This window comes from Homarus americanus, unplaced genomic scaffold (genome assembly GCF_018991925.1).
Source record: "Homarus americanus isolate GMGI-L3 unplaced genomic scaffold, GMGI_Hamer_2.0 scaffold49667, whole genome shotgun sequence".
NCBI classification, from domain to species: Eukaryota; Metazoa; Arthropoda; class Malacostraca; order Decapoda; family Nephropidae; genus Homarus; species Homarus americanus.
This window is the reverse complement of record NW_024738608.1, coordinates 7,082,490-7,101,623: the sequence shown is the minus strand read 5'-3', so window position 1 is coordinate 7,101,623 and position 19,134 is coordinate 7,082,490. Positions and strand designations below refer to the sequence as shown.

The 19,134-nt window shown below is 41.4% G+C and overlaps 1 protein-coding gene across 3 annotated transcripts; it reads left to right on the top strand.

The window, feature by feature from the left end:
* The first annotated feature begins 3,224 nt into the window (after positions 1 to 3,224).
* On the top strand, positions 3,225 to 17,836 carry LOC121874214 (breast cancer metastasis-suppressor 1-like protein). Of its 3 annotated transcripts, none has more exons than XM_042378241.1 (7): positions 3,225 to 3,668; positions 5,251 to 5,341; positions 7,234 to 7,459; positions 8,373 to 8,519; positions 9,338 to 9,473; positions 15,656 to 15,706; positions 16,786 to 17,836. In XM_042378241.1, the coding sequence occupies exons 1-6, from the start codon at positions 3,524 to 3,526 to the stop codon at positions 15,703 to 15,705; spliced, it is 795 nt and encodes a 264-aa protein (XP_042234175.1). In that variant the 5' UTR covers positions 3,225 to 3,523; the 3' UTR covers position 15,706; positions 16,786 to 17,836. The 3 variants fall into 3 exon arrangements, with proteins under 3 accessions (XP_042234175.1, XP_042234174.1, XP_042234176.1); XM_042378240.1 differs by having other exon boundaries at positions 3,226 to 3,668; positions 9,338 to 9,485; XM_042378242.1 differs by having other exon boundaries at positions 3,227 to 3,668; positions 7,252 to 7,459; positions 9,338 to 9,485.
* Positions 17,837 to 19,134: the final 1,298 nt, after the last annotated feature.

Below are 19,134 nucleotides of genomic sequence, written 5' to 3'. Positions count from 1 at the left end.
TCAGCGTGGGGTGTATCTGCCAGGAGGCCGAAGGCTGTAGTGCACTGGAGACGAAGGTTAGATCTAGCCTTCCTCCCCTAGTGTGGGTGGGCTCTCCGGTGTTCAGGAGGCAGATCTCGGGTGTATCTTGAAAGGTGGTGTATAGGTGTAGGCCGTCTTCATTTGTGGGGCTTGCCGAGCTTAGGAAGGGATGATGTGCGTTGAAATCCCCTCCTATGAGTGTGGCGTGGTCAGCGGCCGAAGCAAATAATTGAGTAACCTCCAGTGAGCCCCTTGGGTTCTTGTAGATGTTGTGAACAGTTAATTCCCGTTCTTGGAGGGTTACTTTGACGGCCTGTGTCTCGATGTTTTCCCCACATGGAAATTGCTGCGTGACATCGGCGGAGGGTATGCTTGACTTGACCAAGATCATACATCCTCTTGTTGACGCCTGCGTGAAATGCCTCCTGTATGTTTTGTAACCGCTGAATTTGAAACAGTGGTGTTCTTGTAGAAGTGTTTCTTGTAGCAGTATGATGTCAAGCTTGTCCTTGGCTGCTGCTTCTTGTAGGAGGTGTTTCTTGTTTTTGATGCCCTGAGCATTCCATGTTAGGATGTTCAGGGTGCTGATGTTTTCCACCACTGTTTCATCGGGGACTTCTGGTGGTCCTCGATGGAGATGTCCAAGTTCGATTCCAACTGGATCAGGTTCATATCTTCGTGTTCTGTGGTTTTTGCCTTCTGGGCCGTGGTTCGGTTCAGGGGAGTTGAAACGTCCAGTTTCTTTCTGGGAGCTGTCGGTATCTTGGGTTCTCTGGTGGCCTTCTTCGGTGTAGAGTGTACCTCGGCTGTCACTCGTGTGAGGACCGGCGTGGCTTCCTCCACTGAGGTGGCTGGAGCTGTGGCGACTTGCCCGAGGACGCTCCCCATGAGTATTTGGAGCTGTGTGGGTTGGATCTTGTGGCCCAGTAGTCCGGCTAGGCCCTCCGCGAAGGTTGTCAGTACCTTGGCTAGGTCTGATACGTGTATCATTCCTTCTGGTGCCTTGGTGTGTGCTTCTTTTGTCTTTCTCGTGGTTGTCGTTGTCTGCTGCTTGGGTGGCTGAGGTGTGGCTGTAGTGAGGCCAGGAAACTGGGCTGCACTTTGGGTGTTGACTGGCTGAGGAGGTTGTCTTTGTTGTTTTGGCCTTTGGGTTCCCCACACGAAGGTACTTGGTGGGGCTGGTGTGTAGGCGGTGGGGGCCGGTCTTGCTGCTGGTCGGTTTGCCTGGACCCTCTTTGTTCTCTCGGAGCATCCAGGATTCCAGGCGTGGTGTTTGCCCCCGCAGTTGGCACACTTGGGGGCAATTTTTTCTCCATTTTTCAGCTTGGTGAGGCAGGAGTGTGTGCCGTGCTTCTGTGCGCAGACTGCGCAGATTTCCTTGTACGTGCACCTTGTCTGATGGTGCCCGTATTTCTGGCATCTGAAGCACCGCAGGGGCTCTGGGACGAAGGGCCTCACTTCGTAGATCCCCCAGGTTTTGAGGTCTATGGTGCTGGGGGGTGAGCCGTAGTGCGTTATGAGCACTTGTTTCGTGGTGGCCGTCTTGTCGGACAGGGGAGAGCATCTCTCGGCTTTTAAGATCTTCGGGTGGTTCTCCAGGGGTTCGAGAGGTAGTTCCTTTGGGTACCGGAGGACTACCGACTTCATCAGTTTCTGGGCGGGGTCTAGCTTGGTTGAAGTAACGGTGGTGGTGTTTTGCAGGTAAGTGTCGAGGGCGGTGGCGGAGTTCTTGTCTTTGGGGTGAATGATCATCTCCCCCTTTAGGTTGGGCCGCACTGAGAACTTGGCCAGTGGATTTAGCTTTTCCATCTCTGTGACGGCGGCATATGTTGTTTTTGCGTCCGTTTTCGTGATCCGGAATTTTGGCAGTGTCGTTGGAGGTGAGCTGGTGGTGGTGATGGGTGCCTTGGGGGCTGCTTGACGGCAATCGTTTCCCGAAAAGGCACGTCGGCGTTTCTTGTTTTCTACCTTCGTCCAGTTGTCCTCAGTGGCGGTAGCAGTGGTGGTGGAGTTGTTGGAGGTGGTGGTATTGTTCCTACTTTTCAGGGCTTCATTTAAGGCGCGTAACTGGTCCGCTTTCTCTGTGCGGAGCCTGTCGTAGTTCGGGTCGTCAGGTTGGCGGTTCAGGCGGGGATCGCGGTTAGGAGGGCGTACGCGCTCCATAACCGGGTTTTTTTTTTTTAGATCCTACCTATTCCGGTTGAGTAAATAGCAGAGGAATTACAGCACTCCCCACTGGCTGGTGGTCGTAGAGTGGTTCCTGAGCTTCTCCCCCGGAGCCCCGATTGGGGAAGCCTACTTCCTAGTGTATGTGACTGCTCACTTATAGACGTGAGCTAAGTGTGCCTATTTGGGAAGGATAAGGATTGCTACCCTCTTTCCAGGTGGACCCGCACGATCACGGTTTTCCTGGAAAGACTCGGCTGGGGAGGGTTTTGCTCCGAACCCCTTTCGTGTTCACAATCTCCTGGGAGGGAGGTGAACAGTTACAGGGGGGACCGCAGGACGAATACACTTTTGAGGGTGCAGGTCCCTAGGCCAGAGCGAAAAAGGAAAAATAGTAGTAGAAGGAAAAGGGCTCAAACCACGCCGGGAATATCGCGCTATAACTGCTCTCCAGCTGGAGTGTGGTCACTCACACCACCAGTGGGGAGGGCAAGCTAATGCTCGATAAACCGAGAACGCTCGTGAGTTGTTGTGGGCGATGACAGTCGTGGGTGGTCCGGTCCGGGAAGATGGCCAACAATGGCACAAGGGAGAGGGCGGTCTTCACAGTTCCGGGTCCAGCAGGAGGTCTTGTTGAGAGGTCTTCTTGGTTCAGGAGCGATGTGAGAAGTGGCCTCCCTGATTGGCTGGTCGGAGTGCGGCCGGAGCTCAGTTGGAAGTTGTAGGGGAGAGTAGCCACTACACTGGCCTTAAAAAAAAGAACTAAACCCAACACAATTTAAACAAATTTACTACTTGTGTATGTCATATTAAATTCCATATTATCTAAGTTTTATGTTTTCGTTATGGAAATACACAGAAAAGGTAAAAAGTAAAAAGATATAAATAAAATAAATTCAAATATGAACTCTAGTTTACACTTGATTTAAATATATATATATTTTAATTTATATACAGATAAAAATGTAAATAAGAGACTTTAAATCACATAATATATGTTTAATGGCCCCGGAGGAGTGTGAGAAGGAACCATCGCCTCTGAAGGGTTGTTTACAGTGTGGCGCCTGAGAGAGAGTGTGTGTCTCCCATCTATCGGTGTTAAGGCCTCACTCTGAGTCCATTCTTACCTGGAAGCAGAATATATAGTGTTTTTTAATACCCTGTGTAGGACGTATGCCAATAATTGTGTGGTTCTCATGGAATATCCGGCAGAATCACCACCTTGTTGCAGGGAGTTGATGGCCTCGGAAACTGGAAGGAATTCAAAAACCTAACACAGGATCCTTGAGACATTTGTTTATTGTATGTAACTTTGTTGAGTGTTTAAGACGATAATATGCCAGGGGTGAAGAGAGTCCGTGATAACGACAGGGACGACCACGAGAGTGAGAATGATGAGGGAGACCAAGACTCGGACAGTGACCGGAGTTCTCTGGACGAGTCGATATCTTCTGATGGCTCTGAGTCTGACGATTCTTCAGGTGGGGTTAAAATCTTGTTAGTGGTGTGATAAAAGCTTATTTATCCTCAGTAACCTATTTTTAGTTAGTACTGTAGTTATTTGTCTGGTCATGGATCTTTACTTCTGCTGATTTTATATTACTGAATAATTTGGTCACTTGCAAACGTGTAACTAATCCCAGTCTATCCTAAGTTTGCCAGTGACTGAGTTAAGTATATGATATAGGTTATCAATGTCATCAACAACCAAGCACAACTGCCGTGGTCCAACGCATTACCCAAAAGTACCCAAAAGTATATTAAATCAGGGTAAAATTAGGTTAGGTTAGGTTAGGTTAGCGAAGTGCATCACAATGGATCTGAGTTATCTCCCTTGTTCACCAACTCTTTGGAATTTAGCGTTCGCCAATACTGAAAGTTTTTCCCTGTTTATAATTTCATCTTACAAATTATTTTTACAAAATTACACTAAAAATATTATTAAACATGTTTTGTGTATGTATAACAGATATTTGTTAAGATTTTACCCTTATTTGCTATACTTTTGGGTACTTTTGGGTAATTCGTGGCTCCCCAACTGCCGGACAGATAACTGAAGTAAGGTTATTAATGTATTCCACAAACACCAGCAAATGGTGTAGGCATGACAAACAACATATTTTAATGCAGTTTTCATGCTGAATACAGTAGTGATAACGAAAGTTGGGGGAAATACAAAATGCATAGTTATTGAGTTATAACCATTCCTACCCTGTCAATGCTTCGAAATAGAGAGAAATGTGGAATTAAAAACACAATTAAAACAACCTAACCTAATGTAAACTGTATTATGCAATTATTGGTAGGTGTTGTAGGCTTGTAAGCTGTGTTTGGAATATTAACTGAAGCAAGTAGAGGTTTGTGGACAGACAAAAAACTGCTTTGTATTTGTTAATAGTAATTCTTGGATATTTTGCATTCCTGAACTACAGAATTTAGGGCATTTTACAATAGAAGATAAAAGTTTCCTTCTTGTGTTAAGGCCAAGAAATGGAAAAGGAATATTTTCACTTACCCCCAGTAATGTAATTAAAAAAAATAACAAATCTATGGCCACTACATCTGATGCCACCATGGCACACACTCTATGGCTGTGAAGTGTCAATGGTTCCTTTCATACAGGAAATGTTTTTGGAATGACTATTTCCACCATATGGTGAATATAGACCGAGATGCTATTTTCATAGTACAGTTCAGTACAGTGCAGGTAATACTTTAGCCTTGTTTTCCTGTGCACCGAAACTAGACATTTTAGAGACTTGTATAGAAAGATTTTCCCTTGACATGACAACAGCAGGAATTTTAATTTACCTGTTTAAGTGGATGGCTGTTGCTACTTTTAATAGATTTAATTGTTTTCATTATTCTGCACAGTGCCGTAGCTATAACTTTTTGAGACATACTGTTACACATAATATATGCGCTGCAATATGAAATAAAAAATAGCCACCGAAGTTTTTCTGAGAAACTCAAATGGCGGCTGTCAAACTGTGATGTGATGCCATCCATGTACTGTATTCAGGTGGTTAGGGCTCATTTATTCATTCATATTTATGTTTTCAGAGTTGGATGAGGAGGAGTGTGACAGGAGACGAGGGGAATATCTCACTGATCTCTCAGACTTAGAGCGGCAGTTTTCTTTACTCCGAGAGCAGTAAGTTGACCTAGGTGTAATACTGTATAGACCAATTGGGTAGAAAATAAATATTGACTTACTGTAACTACTGGGATCCCAAGTCTTTTTATAGTCATTCATGTGTAAATTTTATACAGTATCTTGTCTTCATTACTCATATTTATATATTATTGTTGTTATTTTTGTTACTTCTTTTGTTTTTTTTATTTTATTTTGTCCACCATCATCTGTCTGTTATTCCAACCTGCTCTTGTGTTGAGATGTAAACGTTGGTGGTGGTGGTGGTCATGTGTGGGTCTTTGTGCCTGTCTGTGCTTGTCTGACAGTGTGAGTGCGATACTCTACCTCAGATAAATAAAAATGAATTTTATAAAGGCCTGGCACTAGAAATCTGCGATGATTTCAAGGATTTTTTTTTCCCCCCTTCTAGTGTTATGGCATCTTGGATTTTGTTGTAGTGGAAAGGATGGTCAACTTTAGGCACAAAACACTACATTATTTTTTCATTTCCTAGTGAGAGGAGAAGTACATGAAATGGTTTGGCTGACACCATACTGAAGCAAACCCTGACTTTTAACCTTCCAGAAGAAAAATGAATAAAAAGATAGGAAGACATAACCTATATTAGAAACACTGCTGATCATAACAATATTAGAAGGTCAGGTACCTGTATGTAACTACAGGGAGAAGGAGTTCCAAGGTACAGTATAAGGGACGAGGATGTCTGTATGTTTGGTGATTTAGTTGTGCTTGTAACCTAACCTAACCTAACCATAGGCTCTCTGACTAATTTTCTTTCTTGCTGCTGTCTTTTTCATGCTAAATTAATACTCCTCTGGCTCTTTAGCTCACTACAGTACAACCCTTCTGGTGCTGTACAGTCAATATAGTGTTATGGTTTTTATAAAATTAAAATTGATTTTGCCTAAATGTGTATCAGTAATACTATACCAGTACATGCATAAATTTAATTCCAGCTGCTTGTATTGTTCTTCATGCATATCTCATTGTTTATCTAATAGTATTTCAATGTACAGTTTTATATCCCACTCACCCTTTCTGCTCCACATCCTTACCATATTACATACCCTGCCCGACTCCACATCACCACAGCCACCCTGCCCGACCCCACATCACCTGCCACCCTGCCCAGCCATCCCATCACCACAGCCACCCTGCCCCCACCCCACATCACCACAGCCATCCTGCCCACCCACATCACCACCCACCCTGCCCCACCCCACATCACCACAGCCCTGCCCCACCCACATCACCACAGCCACTCTGCCCCACCCCACATCACCACAGCCACCCTGCCCCCACCCCACATCCCTACCACATTACCCCTCTCGCCTTTCCCCAATAAACCTCAGCTGTGCAATCATTTCTCTCGGACATTCACCAAACTTCTCTTCTCTTCTTTTGTCATACCTTAAGATGTTACTGTAAGTTGTAACCCCAGAAGAGTACTTAGAACCTTCCTGTATATTCAATTGAATGTCTGGTATTTGGTATCATAAAGGACAGGAATATCAGTTGCTCCTTGTGATATTTTTTGTGTGGGAAGACGACAGTTACTGCCTCGCCTCCTGAACATGTTGATGACTGTATTTAAGGTGGCAGGGTGTTTGTTCTCATTGTACTGGTGTGGGTGTTTGTGTACTGGTGATGGATGATTGTTTGTGTACTGGTGATGGATGATTACTCTACATACTGTACACTGTTGGAGGATGATTGCTGTACATACTGTATACTGTTGGAGGATGATTGCTGTAAATATACTAATGAGCTTGATCAGTCATTGGAGAACTTGTCAAGATACCCTAAAAGAAAAATACTTCACTTTATCTTGACAGTGTGGTGCCAGGCTGACACTGTTTTTTCTTTTATTGCTTTAATTTTCTTCACAGTTTTTTGTGTGTCTGCAGACTGTACCGGGAGAGAGTAACTCAGGTTGAAGCCAAGTTAGATGAGGTGCGTGTGGGGGAAGCCACGGAGTACCTCATGCCACTGGAGGAGCTTCAGGAGGCCATGCGCGTTAGGTTGGAGGTGGCGTGTATTCTCCGACAGCTGCGACTCCAGAATATCACCAATAAACACGAAGCGGAAGTTCTCGCCTCCAAGCAAAACTTTGAGGTTAGTGATGCTAAGTGGTCAGTAATTTCTTGTTCCCAGTGACTCCCATATTGCTTTTCTCTCTCTTCGGCAGAGCATGCAGTATGGTACGGTTATGGGGGTGATAAAAGTTCGGGTCGATATTACGGTTCTATATTTTTTTCAAAGTTTGGTACAGTATGAAAGTACGATTAATTTTTCGTACCTTTATAGTACCATTTTGAACCAAGCCACTCCCTTGAAATGTTGGCTGGCCACATGGCCAGGACAATAGCTTGGGGAGGTGCAGGTGTGCTCCAGCTTTCAGGTCAGGCCAGGTGAAACTGTGAGGTCAGGTCAGGTCAGATCCACCCACACTCGGTGAGACTCACAAAATTACATTGCCCCAGGGGGGATGCTCCTGCCAGCTGACACACACACACTAGTGTCGAACAAACCTTTTCCGGCTTGCGACATATATTGCAAAAACGTCGCCTGGGACTCTAGGCAGACATTATTGATGCTATAATGATATTGCATTGTAACACATAATATTTAGTTTTTGTGGTTTAGGGACAGAAAATTAAGTAAAATGTGTAATTTAGTGTTAATATGTTAGAATATAAAATATTATTATGTTAAGAATAAAATACTAAAGTTGATAATATAATGATTCTTGTTTTGTTACACCTTAAATTGGGCTACATTTTGTTTGGGGGGTACGGAATGGGGTACAAAATTACGGTACGATATTTTATCGTACTAGTACGGTACGAAGTTATATTTGGCGTATGGTACGAAATTGCGGTACGGTATTTTTCCTTTGGTACGAATTACGATAAATCAATTGTACCGTACCGAACTGCATGCTCTGCTCTTCAGTCACTTTATTTTCTGTTCTACATCCATTTTTATTCAGTGATTTTGATTAACATAGGATAATTTGTATTAACAGAATGAGAAAGTGATGCTGTGGGATACAATTGAAAGTGAACTGGAGGATAAAATACGCCGCCTCGAGGAAGACCGTAACAACGTGGACGTGACCAGTCAGGTGTGGGCGGAACAAAATCTACACAGAAAGAGACGAAGACACAGACAGGTAAATACAGTACAGGGCGATCTTGGTTCTGTCTCGGCTTGTGTTCTTCAGTTTGTGCTCTTTGGGGGAATGTTTTGTGGTTAAGTCGACTCTTGATCTGCTGCGGTGTTTCCTCCTGTAACTTTGCTTCATAAAACTTCTCATCATATTATCAGATCATTGTATGCTGTTTGATGGTATTTGAACACAAGAGACTGTCAAGGCAGTATTAAAGTTATCTCATAAAATTTCATTCCACTTGTAAGTCACAGTTCCCCTTCTGTAAAAAGTGGCTCCATACCATCTGGTAATCAGGGCTCACCCAAACTAATGTGGAATATTGGCCATAAGAGAATGATGATGATGAACTTGTTGACCTTGAGCCAATAAATGGTGTTAGTGTTGCTTTTATTGTGTAATGCTAATAAGTTTTTCTAGTAATATTGTAATTTAATTAAGGAATATATCTTATTTACAGTGCTTATGATGATGGGCAACATTGAAATAAATTTTCTAATAATGTTAAAAAGTATTGACAAGAATGCTGTAAAATACATAGTAATTTTTCTCCCATTTTTTATTACAATTAATAGACAGAAGATAACCAATTAATTTTCCTCATGACCTCTTATCAGCTAAGCTCTTTAACAAGTGTTCATGGTAGAGTCCATATAATTGCAGAGTATAATTATTTGTGTAGGGATTTGGTGTTTGTGTGGTGGGATGTTTAGTTTTAAAGGTACAGATTCCTTACCTGTTGCCATCATTCTAATAGGGAATTATTTCGGTGATGAGGTACACTATGAGAGTGGATGCTTATTTTCACTTTCTCTCTCCAGGGCTCAAACAGTTCCACAGATCGTAAGAGGAAAAAACCTACCACCGTCGCCGGTCCGTATATTGTATATATGTTAAGGGAGCCAGATATCGTTGACGACTGGACGACAATCAAGAAGGCCCTCACTGCATCTAAACGTAAAAGCAAATGTGAGTTTTTGTTGTGGGTGTCATCTTGATCTTTTGGTTTCTACTCTTGTCTTGCACTACTCAACCTCTTATATCCTTATTTTCTTTGAGAATTCTGTACCCCTGAATCCATCTCTCACAAATATGAAAGAGGTATAAAGAAAAAAGGTCAAGATGAATGGTTCAGAGTTGTCAGTTGATCTCATGAGAAACATTAAGAGTGAACCAGGACTCATTTCATACCTAACTTTCTTTGCTGACCTGGGAGAAGGACTTAGGGTTGCATGTTTTCCATCTTTCTGGGAATTGTGACCATGATAAGTCAAAGATGTATTGATGGAATGTAATAAAAATTTATAGTTATACCACAACAAGATCTCAGATGATATTTATAATCAGTATTTAATTTAATTTTTGTCCAGAGTTGTGGTACCACAGGCTTCTCTTGTCATACTCCACTGGCATATTTATCAACCTTAACACAGTAACTCATTTACTGTTTCAAACCATCTTTGGGCTGTCATTCAGTGTACCCTCTGCATGTCCATACTACAGTAGTATCTCATTATGTAAATACAGGCAATCCTCACTAAACACACTTCTGCTTTACATATTTAAGCACTTACAAAATTTAAAAATTAGTGAACACATTTTGCTGATATGTAGTTTTACCTGTCAAGCAAATTTCAAAAGTCACACTGAAGCTATTTTAGAGTCACTACTACAACCTCTGCCACTTCACCAGATGGGGTTCACTCTTATTTTATCAACCCAGGGCATCAGGTTAGGGACCCACCCTTTGTATCAAGTTAATTCTGTTTTGGTAAATGTTACACCTGTGTTTTGTTATTTGAACAAAATGCTTAATGTTGTATTTAGTGTGTTCGCTTTGTTTGCATAAGGTGTCTGAAAATCAGCCCCAGAACCACAGCCTTCATTTATATCCATATCCTTGGGAAAACCATTTTCACTACAAATTTTTGCATTATGCACCATATCCACAGAACTCATCCCGCTCATATAGTGAGGACTGCCTGTGTCTTCCTAGCCATCTACAGTATATAATTTTTTACTCTTATTGCATCATTGTGTGTATTGAATTAAGGGATACAGAACTCTTAATGAAGGAGGGATATGATAAGTGGAATTGGTGTAAGACAAGTGTAGACAGGAACAAGAAGGGGTATCATGTGTGTTGTGCTGGCTCTCTCCTCTTACCTCCATAATGGACGAGTTGACTTTTGGAATTTTTTTGTAAGATGGCAGGTCAATGGGTAAAGAAAACTCTTAAATTCACTATATTAATGATATTTTTAAATAAATTGGGCGAGAAAGTGTAAAAAAATAAGGGTTAAAGTTAATAAAAAGTCACGTGACTGCGAAAAGCTCTGTGGTTGATTAGGGCGAGCTTCCCGGCGGGAGTCAGCCAGCTGTAGTTGTCCAACCTTCTTGGCTGATCAGCTCTATTCGATAAGTAATTGTGCTTCACTGTGCAACACCGTACTACTATTTTGAATATATAAATATTACTAAGCATTTAAACTAATTCAATAGATATTAGCTGCCCATACAAAAAATTTCCTAGTATAAACATCAAACAATATTGGTATTATTTTGGTTTTGGTCATCTGGTAACCTTAAGATTCTAACTATGGGATTAAGTACTTTAAACAATAAGGCACATTATCTCTACAGAATTTCTGTCGCAAAACATTTTTCGATTGCTTAAGAAAATACAGATCATATGTTAGGTTAGGGTATGATGAGTTATAAGGTTAGTTTAACATACATCGGTAAGGGGGGGGTAGTAACTCAAAACTAGTGATTTCCGGTAGAAATGAAGGTCTACATCGTTCATAACACATTGCAAACCATCAGAAAAAAAAACAAGTCTGCATGTCTAAGTACAGGGATGACCAAAACTTAAAATTTACCCAATATATCCTATCTCGAATCTAAACATCAAAATACTTATGGTAGTTAAAGCAAAATTTTACCCATTAATTACCGTAATATAAATGATGACATATGCCAGTGGTTCATAAGTGAAGCATCAAAACAATAACAGCACTAAGATTGGAGGAAACTGCAGCGGGCCTATTGGCCCATACTGGGCAGTCCCATTTACACCCAACCCCAATCACTCGTATATCCATCCAACCTATGTTTGAAGCTGCTTTTCACGACACATTTCTTCACTTACGAAATGTCCATGACTTAGACCATAAAAACACACCCTAAAAACTAACCTGAACGTGGCATTTGGGGTTTGAAGAGGCCACCCTATCTACTACCTACGACTGCAGCGATGAGCTTGAAACTGGTGACATCATTGCAAATGGCGGCCCTGTTTCTAGAGAAATAAACTTATCTCGACTATTATAGCAGGACTTTAAACTTTTATGACAAATTATATACAGTATAGTCTGCATTTACGCGGTCAATTGAACCCGTGGAGGACCGCTTAAAACGAAAAATGCGTAAATGAAATAACAGAACATATGGGATTAATTGAAATAGAGACTGGGCCGACCCCCAAACTCCACTTTTTCCCGACACAATACGTACGTTGTAGTAAAAATAGTATCTTAATTTTATGATGGTATTCACACACACATAATATAGAAGAGATACATCAATAAGAGAATAATATACTGTACCAGGTAAAAGAAAATCAAGGTTTAACACTTACCTTAGTAGAAGAGATGGGTCGGCATACGAGGATGGGGGCTGGTTCTGAGGCAGAGGGCAGATTAGTGGCCCTCAGGTGAATCACCATCACTATTCACCATAGTTGTCAGGGCCTCCCTGACAAACCCCTCAAAGTCACCATCACTGTCACTATCACTGGCTTGGCCTGGCTGTGGTGGGTTGCGGGCGAAGAAATCAGTGATGCTACGCTGACGGCTAGTGTTGATGTGGTCGTGATACATCTGGATGTACTGCTCCATACTTTGGTCTAGAAGGTTATTGAAGACTTCATACTGGTGATTGACATGGTCTTTTGAAAGGGTGAGCTTTAGTTTCTCGGCAAACTCTATGGCATCCTTTACATCACCATGAGTTAACTTCTGTTCTCTTGCTGCCGCACCACCTGCCTCCTCACTGACGTCATCGTCTTCCAACATCTCGTCGGCAGTCACCTCAGGATCCCTGATTACCTCCATGATGTCGTCGTTGGTGGTCTCGGAGAAGCCTGCAGCTGTAACACTTTGCAGCTTCTCTTGCAAGGTCCACTGCCACTGCAACAGACTGAACCTCACCAGCCACAGTTTGCCTCTGCCTCCCACCTGGGATACCTTGCAACACATGCCGCCACGCGTGACTAATCGTTGCCACAGACAGCTGCCCCCATGCTTCCACCAAAAAATCAACAGCTTTCTTTACGTTAAACATTTTCCAAAACTGTTTAACTCGCACTTCATGCTCCGCCAACTCTTGTTCTGGATCCTCGTTGTCGTCACTCTCGCTATCTGTGCCACTCAGAAGGTTACGCAACTCATCCTTGGTGTTGGTGTAATTGTTCAGGAGCTTAAACTTCTTTGCGGAGAATGCAGCCTTAACGTTGCATATCAACTCCTGGTCCATGGGCTGGATTAACGACGTAGTGTTGGGAGGAAGGAAGAGCACTTTTACACTAGGGTGACGATCCAACAGTAGGGGCGAGTGTCCTGGTGCATTGTCAAGCAGCAACAAAATGTTGACTGGCACATTATTTTGCGCGCAGAATTTCTTCACGTCGGGAACGAAACAGTCGTCAAACCAGGAGAGGGACAGACCAGTGAACATCCACGCCTTACGTGAGGTTAGCTAGTGGACTTTTAGCTTGGTCATGTCCATGTTCTTGTAGGCGTGCGGCTTGCGGGCTGTGTGGATCACCGACAACTTGAGCTTACAGGTACCAGAGGCATTGGTGGTAAACAGGACGGTGATGTGCTCCTTCTGCAATTTCCGGCCCCGACACTTGCTGGCAGACTTGATAATGAAGGTCTTGGAAGGTAATTTTTTCCAAAACAGACCGGATTCATCCATATTGAACACCTGGTCGTCGGTGTACTGTCCTTCCTCCATAACTTCTCGTAAGAATGGAGGAAAATCCATGGTGGCAGCACGGGTAGCACTGGCTCCTTCATCAACAATGTTAATGTTGGTAATCTTGTTCCTTATCTTAAACCCTTGCAGCCACCCAGAGGAAGCAGTGAAGGGTTTGGGCTCTGCAATTCCCGTCTTGCGCGCCACTGATGAGTACAGTTCACGAGCGTAGTCCTGCCCTGCCCACGTGTCCACAGCCATGTTACGTCTTGCCTGACGAATTAAGTAGCTCGCCAGTAAATTCTCAGTCTTGAGCAGCACCTTATTCTGACAATACTTCACCATTGAAGCACCTGCAGATTTTGTGATGCTCATGTGTTCTTTAATCTTGGCGGCATCCTTCTTGATCTTCCGGATCATAGATTCGTTCACGCCATGCTGTCGCACCAAATCAACTTGTTTCGTTCCTTTCTCCAAATCTTGCACGATCTTGTACTTTACTTCGTAACTTAGGGCACGTCGTATCTTCTTGGGCTTGGGGCGGCTTGGTCTAGGTAAATCAAGGTTTTTCTGGGGTGGTGGGGGTCCAGCGGAAGCCATTTTTGAACAGATTAGTGGGGACAAGAGAGAACAGTATATGCGGTGACTGAGAACAATGAGACTGACGCGGCTAGGTCAGTAGCTTCCCTCCCGTGCCAGGCCACGTCATATAACATTAGATCAATCACAGCTAGCGGCGGAGGGAGGTAAGGATAAGTGGCCCAATCACAGTCCGATACGTCATATGACGTCAGCGATAACGCAACAGCGACATACTGCACATCCATATCTGCGCCGCTTCCCGCGTATGGTTGAGAATGGACCTCGTGAATAAAAAATGGCGCGGTGTGTCTGAACCTCCAGCCGCTCTCCGCGTAAATTACCAAATTTACCACGTAATTAAGCATTTTCATTCTGGCAAGGCACCGCGTAAATGACCGAACGCGTAAATCCAGACTATACTGTATACCGTATCACTCTACAAAAGTGGCAGAGTGTATTTCTTGTGTTTGCCCAGACCTGTCAACTCGTCCTTTGTCATGTACTGTACCCCCCCTTTTCCCTCATTCTTTATGGAACAGTTCTTGAAATTATGGCCAAAATTTGTATTCTGGGTGTTAGAAAAATTATTCACATTACATAGGTATACTTGTAGAAGAATTTAATAAGGTAGAATATGCACAGATCTTGATGGATTTTATAACTGTAGATGAGATGAAAATAAAGCATGTGAAGGATGAAGAGCAGTGAGATGATAGAATCAAACCACTAGTTGCTCTTTACAAAACTTACATTGAGAGTGAGATGGGCTTAAGGCTAAAAAGTGCAAGAACAAAAAATATGAGAATAAAAGTGGGAGAGAGGCAGAGGAAGCAGAGACGACTGAGTATATCCAAGAACTGGAGGAGGCAGATGAGTGTTCTAGAGAAGGAATATAATGAAGTTTGTTTATGGGGAAAAAATAAAAGGGGAGATGCATGATTGAATGAGGAAAAAAAATTGGTAGAGAATTTACTTCATAACTGAATGTTCACCAGTTCATTGCCTGTCTGGAGTGTAGGATTGGGTTGTCCTTTTGCACACACTAGTCTTCATATAGTCATCATCAACTAAGGCCACTCAGGTGCTCTTACTTATGGTGAAACAATCTAACATCCTGCCAAGGGAGTGAGGGGTAAATAATTCAAGAGATCAGCATCTGTCTGGACAACTCCATCATAACAGGGACCAGCTTGTGTGAATGCAATTAAAAGTTTCATGGTGGCTTTGTCTGTTGATGAAGAATACAGTATATGTACAGTTGCTAAAACAACTATCTGTGCAGGTGGGGGTCGATATGCTCCGAAATTTTACGTGTGATTAGTGACAACCCTCGTATACCTAAATTTATCGTCCACGGTCTCATATTGTTTCCCACAGAGTATGCACAGATAGTTGTTTTAGCTACTGTACATGCTGTTTATTGCCATCTGGTAAAGGAATGGAAATTTTCTTGTCTCGTATATTTTCTAGTTATTAGTTTTGGACCCCCATCACACACACACACACACACACACACACACACACAAATTAAGTGAAAATGTTATATTGTTGACTGTACTTGTGTATTTTTTTCTCAGTTGGAAAAATCACATCTCCACGCCATTATACAGAAGCCTTCTCCCTCTAAGGTAAGTTGTTGTTACCTATTGCTAAGTTTACATCAGATATGACCTGGAAGGTAATGCCTTAAGGTTGCGCCATACAGGGTATTTATTTTTTAGTCTCAATTCTTCTTTCACTTTAAATCTAGATGATACCTCATTAGTCCTACATGTGAGTACTGTACCCAGAGTTATTTGAACATGGGGGCAAAATAATAAGAGTTTAGGAGATGATAGGAAATGTATTGGACAGAGGTAAAAAGGTTGAGTAACAGGACAAGGGCAGTTGTCAACAGCAACTTGTGAGAGTGTGAGGGAAATGTAGGTGTCCTGCAGGCTTTTCATTTGCCACTTTTCAAGGGTACTTTATGAGGTGAGGGGTACTAGAAGCCTTGGGCAGGTTGTGAGGAAAGTGGGGGTACTTGCAGCCCTGAGCTTGTTGGGCTAAAAGGTTTTTGAAAGAAACAAGTGAAATCAAGTTAAATTAACTAAGTGGGATGTGTTGCAATAAATGGACAAAAATATTTTATCATCATCAGTTTAATTAATGTGGTAGAAACCCATCCATTGTGATAATAATAAAATGTATATACCGCAGTCGGGTTTCTAGTAGGGTCACTATCTAAGGCACTGTCAGGTTTCTAGAAGGGTCACTATCTAAGGCACTGTCAGGTTTCTAGAAGTGTCACTATCTAAGGCACTGTCAGGTTTCTAGAAGGGTCACTATCTAAGGCACTGTCAGGTTTCTAGAAGGGTTACTATCTAAGGCACTCAGGTTTCTAGAAGGGTCACTATCTAAGGCACTGTCAGGTTTCTAGAAGGGTTACTATCTAAGGCACTGTCAGGTTTCTAGAAGGGTCACTAGCTAAGGCACTGTCAGGTTTCTAGAAGGGTCACTATCTAAGGCACTCAGGTTTCTGGAAAATCACTTACCTTATATATTCTTAGAAGCAGCAAAAGAACAGTGAGAGAGCATGAACTATATTAATTATTACCTTTGATGTGTGATAATTGACTCTTGACAATCTTAACCTTTTCTATTGTAATGTTGCATTGAAAGTTTAATATTATTGTGATTATTAAATTTGTTTTTTTCTATATTTCAGGTCAGGTTATTGCAGAAATCTAAGTTTGTATATGACTTTCCTTGTAGAGTTGTTTTGTTTGTTTTGGTGTCCGGTAATCGTATACTGACGTCACTAAACATTGGCACTGATGGTATGATGTGGCACCGAGCATGCTGTCATACCCTGAAATAAATTTTATCCGAGTCGAACATCTTAGGGGGGTTGGACTCACGAAGGTTTGTAAGTTGAATGTATCTTGTAATCAGAAATGTCGGAATGTGTCAAACTGGTTTACTTTACCTAAAACACAAAAATAAAACATAAGACTCATATTGCAGTTGTACCATAATCAGATCCATTCACTTAACACCCAATGAAGGTACAGAATTAACATAGATTAAAGAGAAGATCCTGCTTGTTGATTTTGTCCTTTTTCTTATGTAAATACAATACTGTATAGGGTATCTTATGTAAGGTACAGTTGTATTATGATGTGGGTTTTGTATTATTTTTAGGGGCTTCATCTTAAAGTCAACCAGTTACTGTAGTGCACCTGTACATGTTTTGTTATGCGGAATATTTCCCCTTTACTGACTTGAGTGAATCTAACCCCTGAGTACTGTAATATTATCAGGTGTATGGCACAGTAACTAATTTGTACAGTAGTTTTGTAAGTCCTTATGTAGATGTTATAGATTGGTATTGTTCTTTGAGTTTTTGAAGAATATGGCTGAGCGAATCCAAGTTGATGTAGGTGATGCAAATGTACACTTACGTAGACTGTTATACAGAGATATAAAATATTAAGTTCACAACATTAATTTTTTGCTTGTGGAACATGTCAGAGCATCTAGGTGTAATTTGACTATAAAAATTATAAAGAAATGTAGTAAAATTAAGTTCCTAAAAGTTTTCCTTTTATAAGTGCAGTCATATTATTTTGGTGTGGCCATGTCTGTTAAATAGATTACTGCCTTAACCTTAAATCTACTACAAATCTATATTTAGTTAGTTTTTTATAGAAATAAAATGTTCAAAATATTATAAACCTAAACTTATGTGAATTTTTCTATTAAAAATAATTTTTTCATTGTTTACTTTTTCTAATCCAAAACCTGTCATTATTTATGGAAAAAATAGTTGAAGTCATTATTCATGAGCCTAAAATGACCTGTTCATGACAGTTGAGTTGCAGTAATATGAATACACATTAACTGTCTTGGGGGTTTCTGTATCCCATCAGCCACCCCACACAACAAGGAGAGAGGAGTAAAAGTAAAGGTTGTGGATATGAAAGGCAGAGAACAAAATTATGTCTCTTCAACATCTATGATTAAATATAATATTTGATGATAAAACATTAGAAATTAATAGTGAATATTACTGTTGAAAGATGTAGTTTATGGGGATTATCTTATTGTGCTCATAGTGTATATAATGTACATAGTTACTAATAAATTGTAGCTTATTTTAGTACTAACATCTGTAGAGCAAACAAGTTTGGGTAACAGATTTACAGGGGGCCCTGCTTATTGTTGTATTGTACATGTGTTTCTGGGAAGTGCTGCTGTAAGTGAGACAATGGTAAGTGGATCAGTTATTCCCACAAGAATAATATAAGTGGGTGTTAGTTTCTAAGACTTCCAAATTTTTACCGAAACAAATTGTTTGTCTTGTTTTCTTGGAGCTAGACATTGTACGTACACATGATGCACATATTGGAGGCATGATGTTGAGGTATACAATCTTGTTTATGCATAAAAAAGCACAAAATCTTGCATTTTACCTTGAAACTCAAATATAAACATGAACACCAACCATGCAGACTGAGGCAGGAAAGCCACTTGGGTCCTCAATATAGTCCCTACTCTTCATCACAAAGTACAGTAGTTACGTGTCAACAGAAAGCGACCAATAATGTTATAATAGAGCACAAAACAGACAGTGTCCCTAATTCATCATCAGTTATAATTAAAAGACAATAAAGAGGACAATTTTAAGCAGATGGTCCCCTGTATTTAGTAGTTTGGGTAATGTATGTGTACAGTATTGTTTGATCTTTATTATTGCTACAGGTAGGTTGTCTTACCAAGCTGCTGCTGTTGGTAAAAAAAGTCATTACCAGTTGTCTTTCCAGTATTTCTTAAGTGATCTAAAGATTTAGGCATTTATTTTATTTTATTTGTATTTTTTACTCTCGACATATCACGTGATCAACAAAAGAGGCAAATTGTGTTGTAATTAAATGCTGTCGTGAAGATCTGTTGATCTGGTTTTAGGGGAGTGATGTTACCTTTCTTGCTAATGACTGGTACTGACTGAACACTTGTGTGATTCAGTACTAGTTTACTTTTTAGTGTTGGGCTAGTGAGGATGCCCCGGAAGATG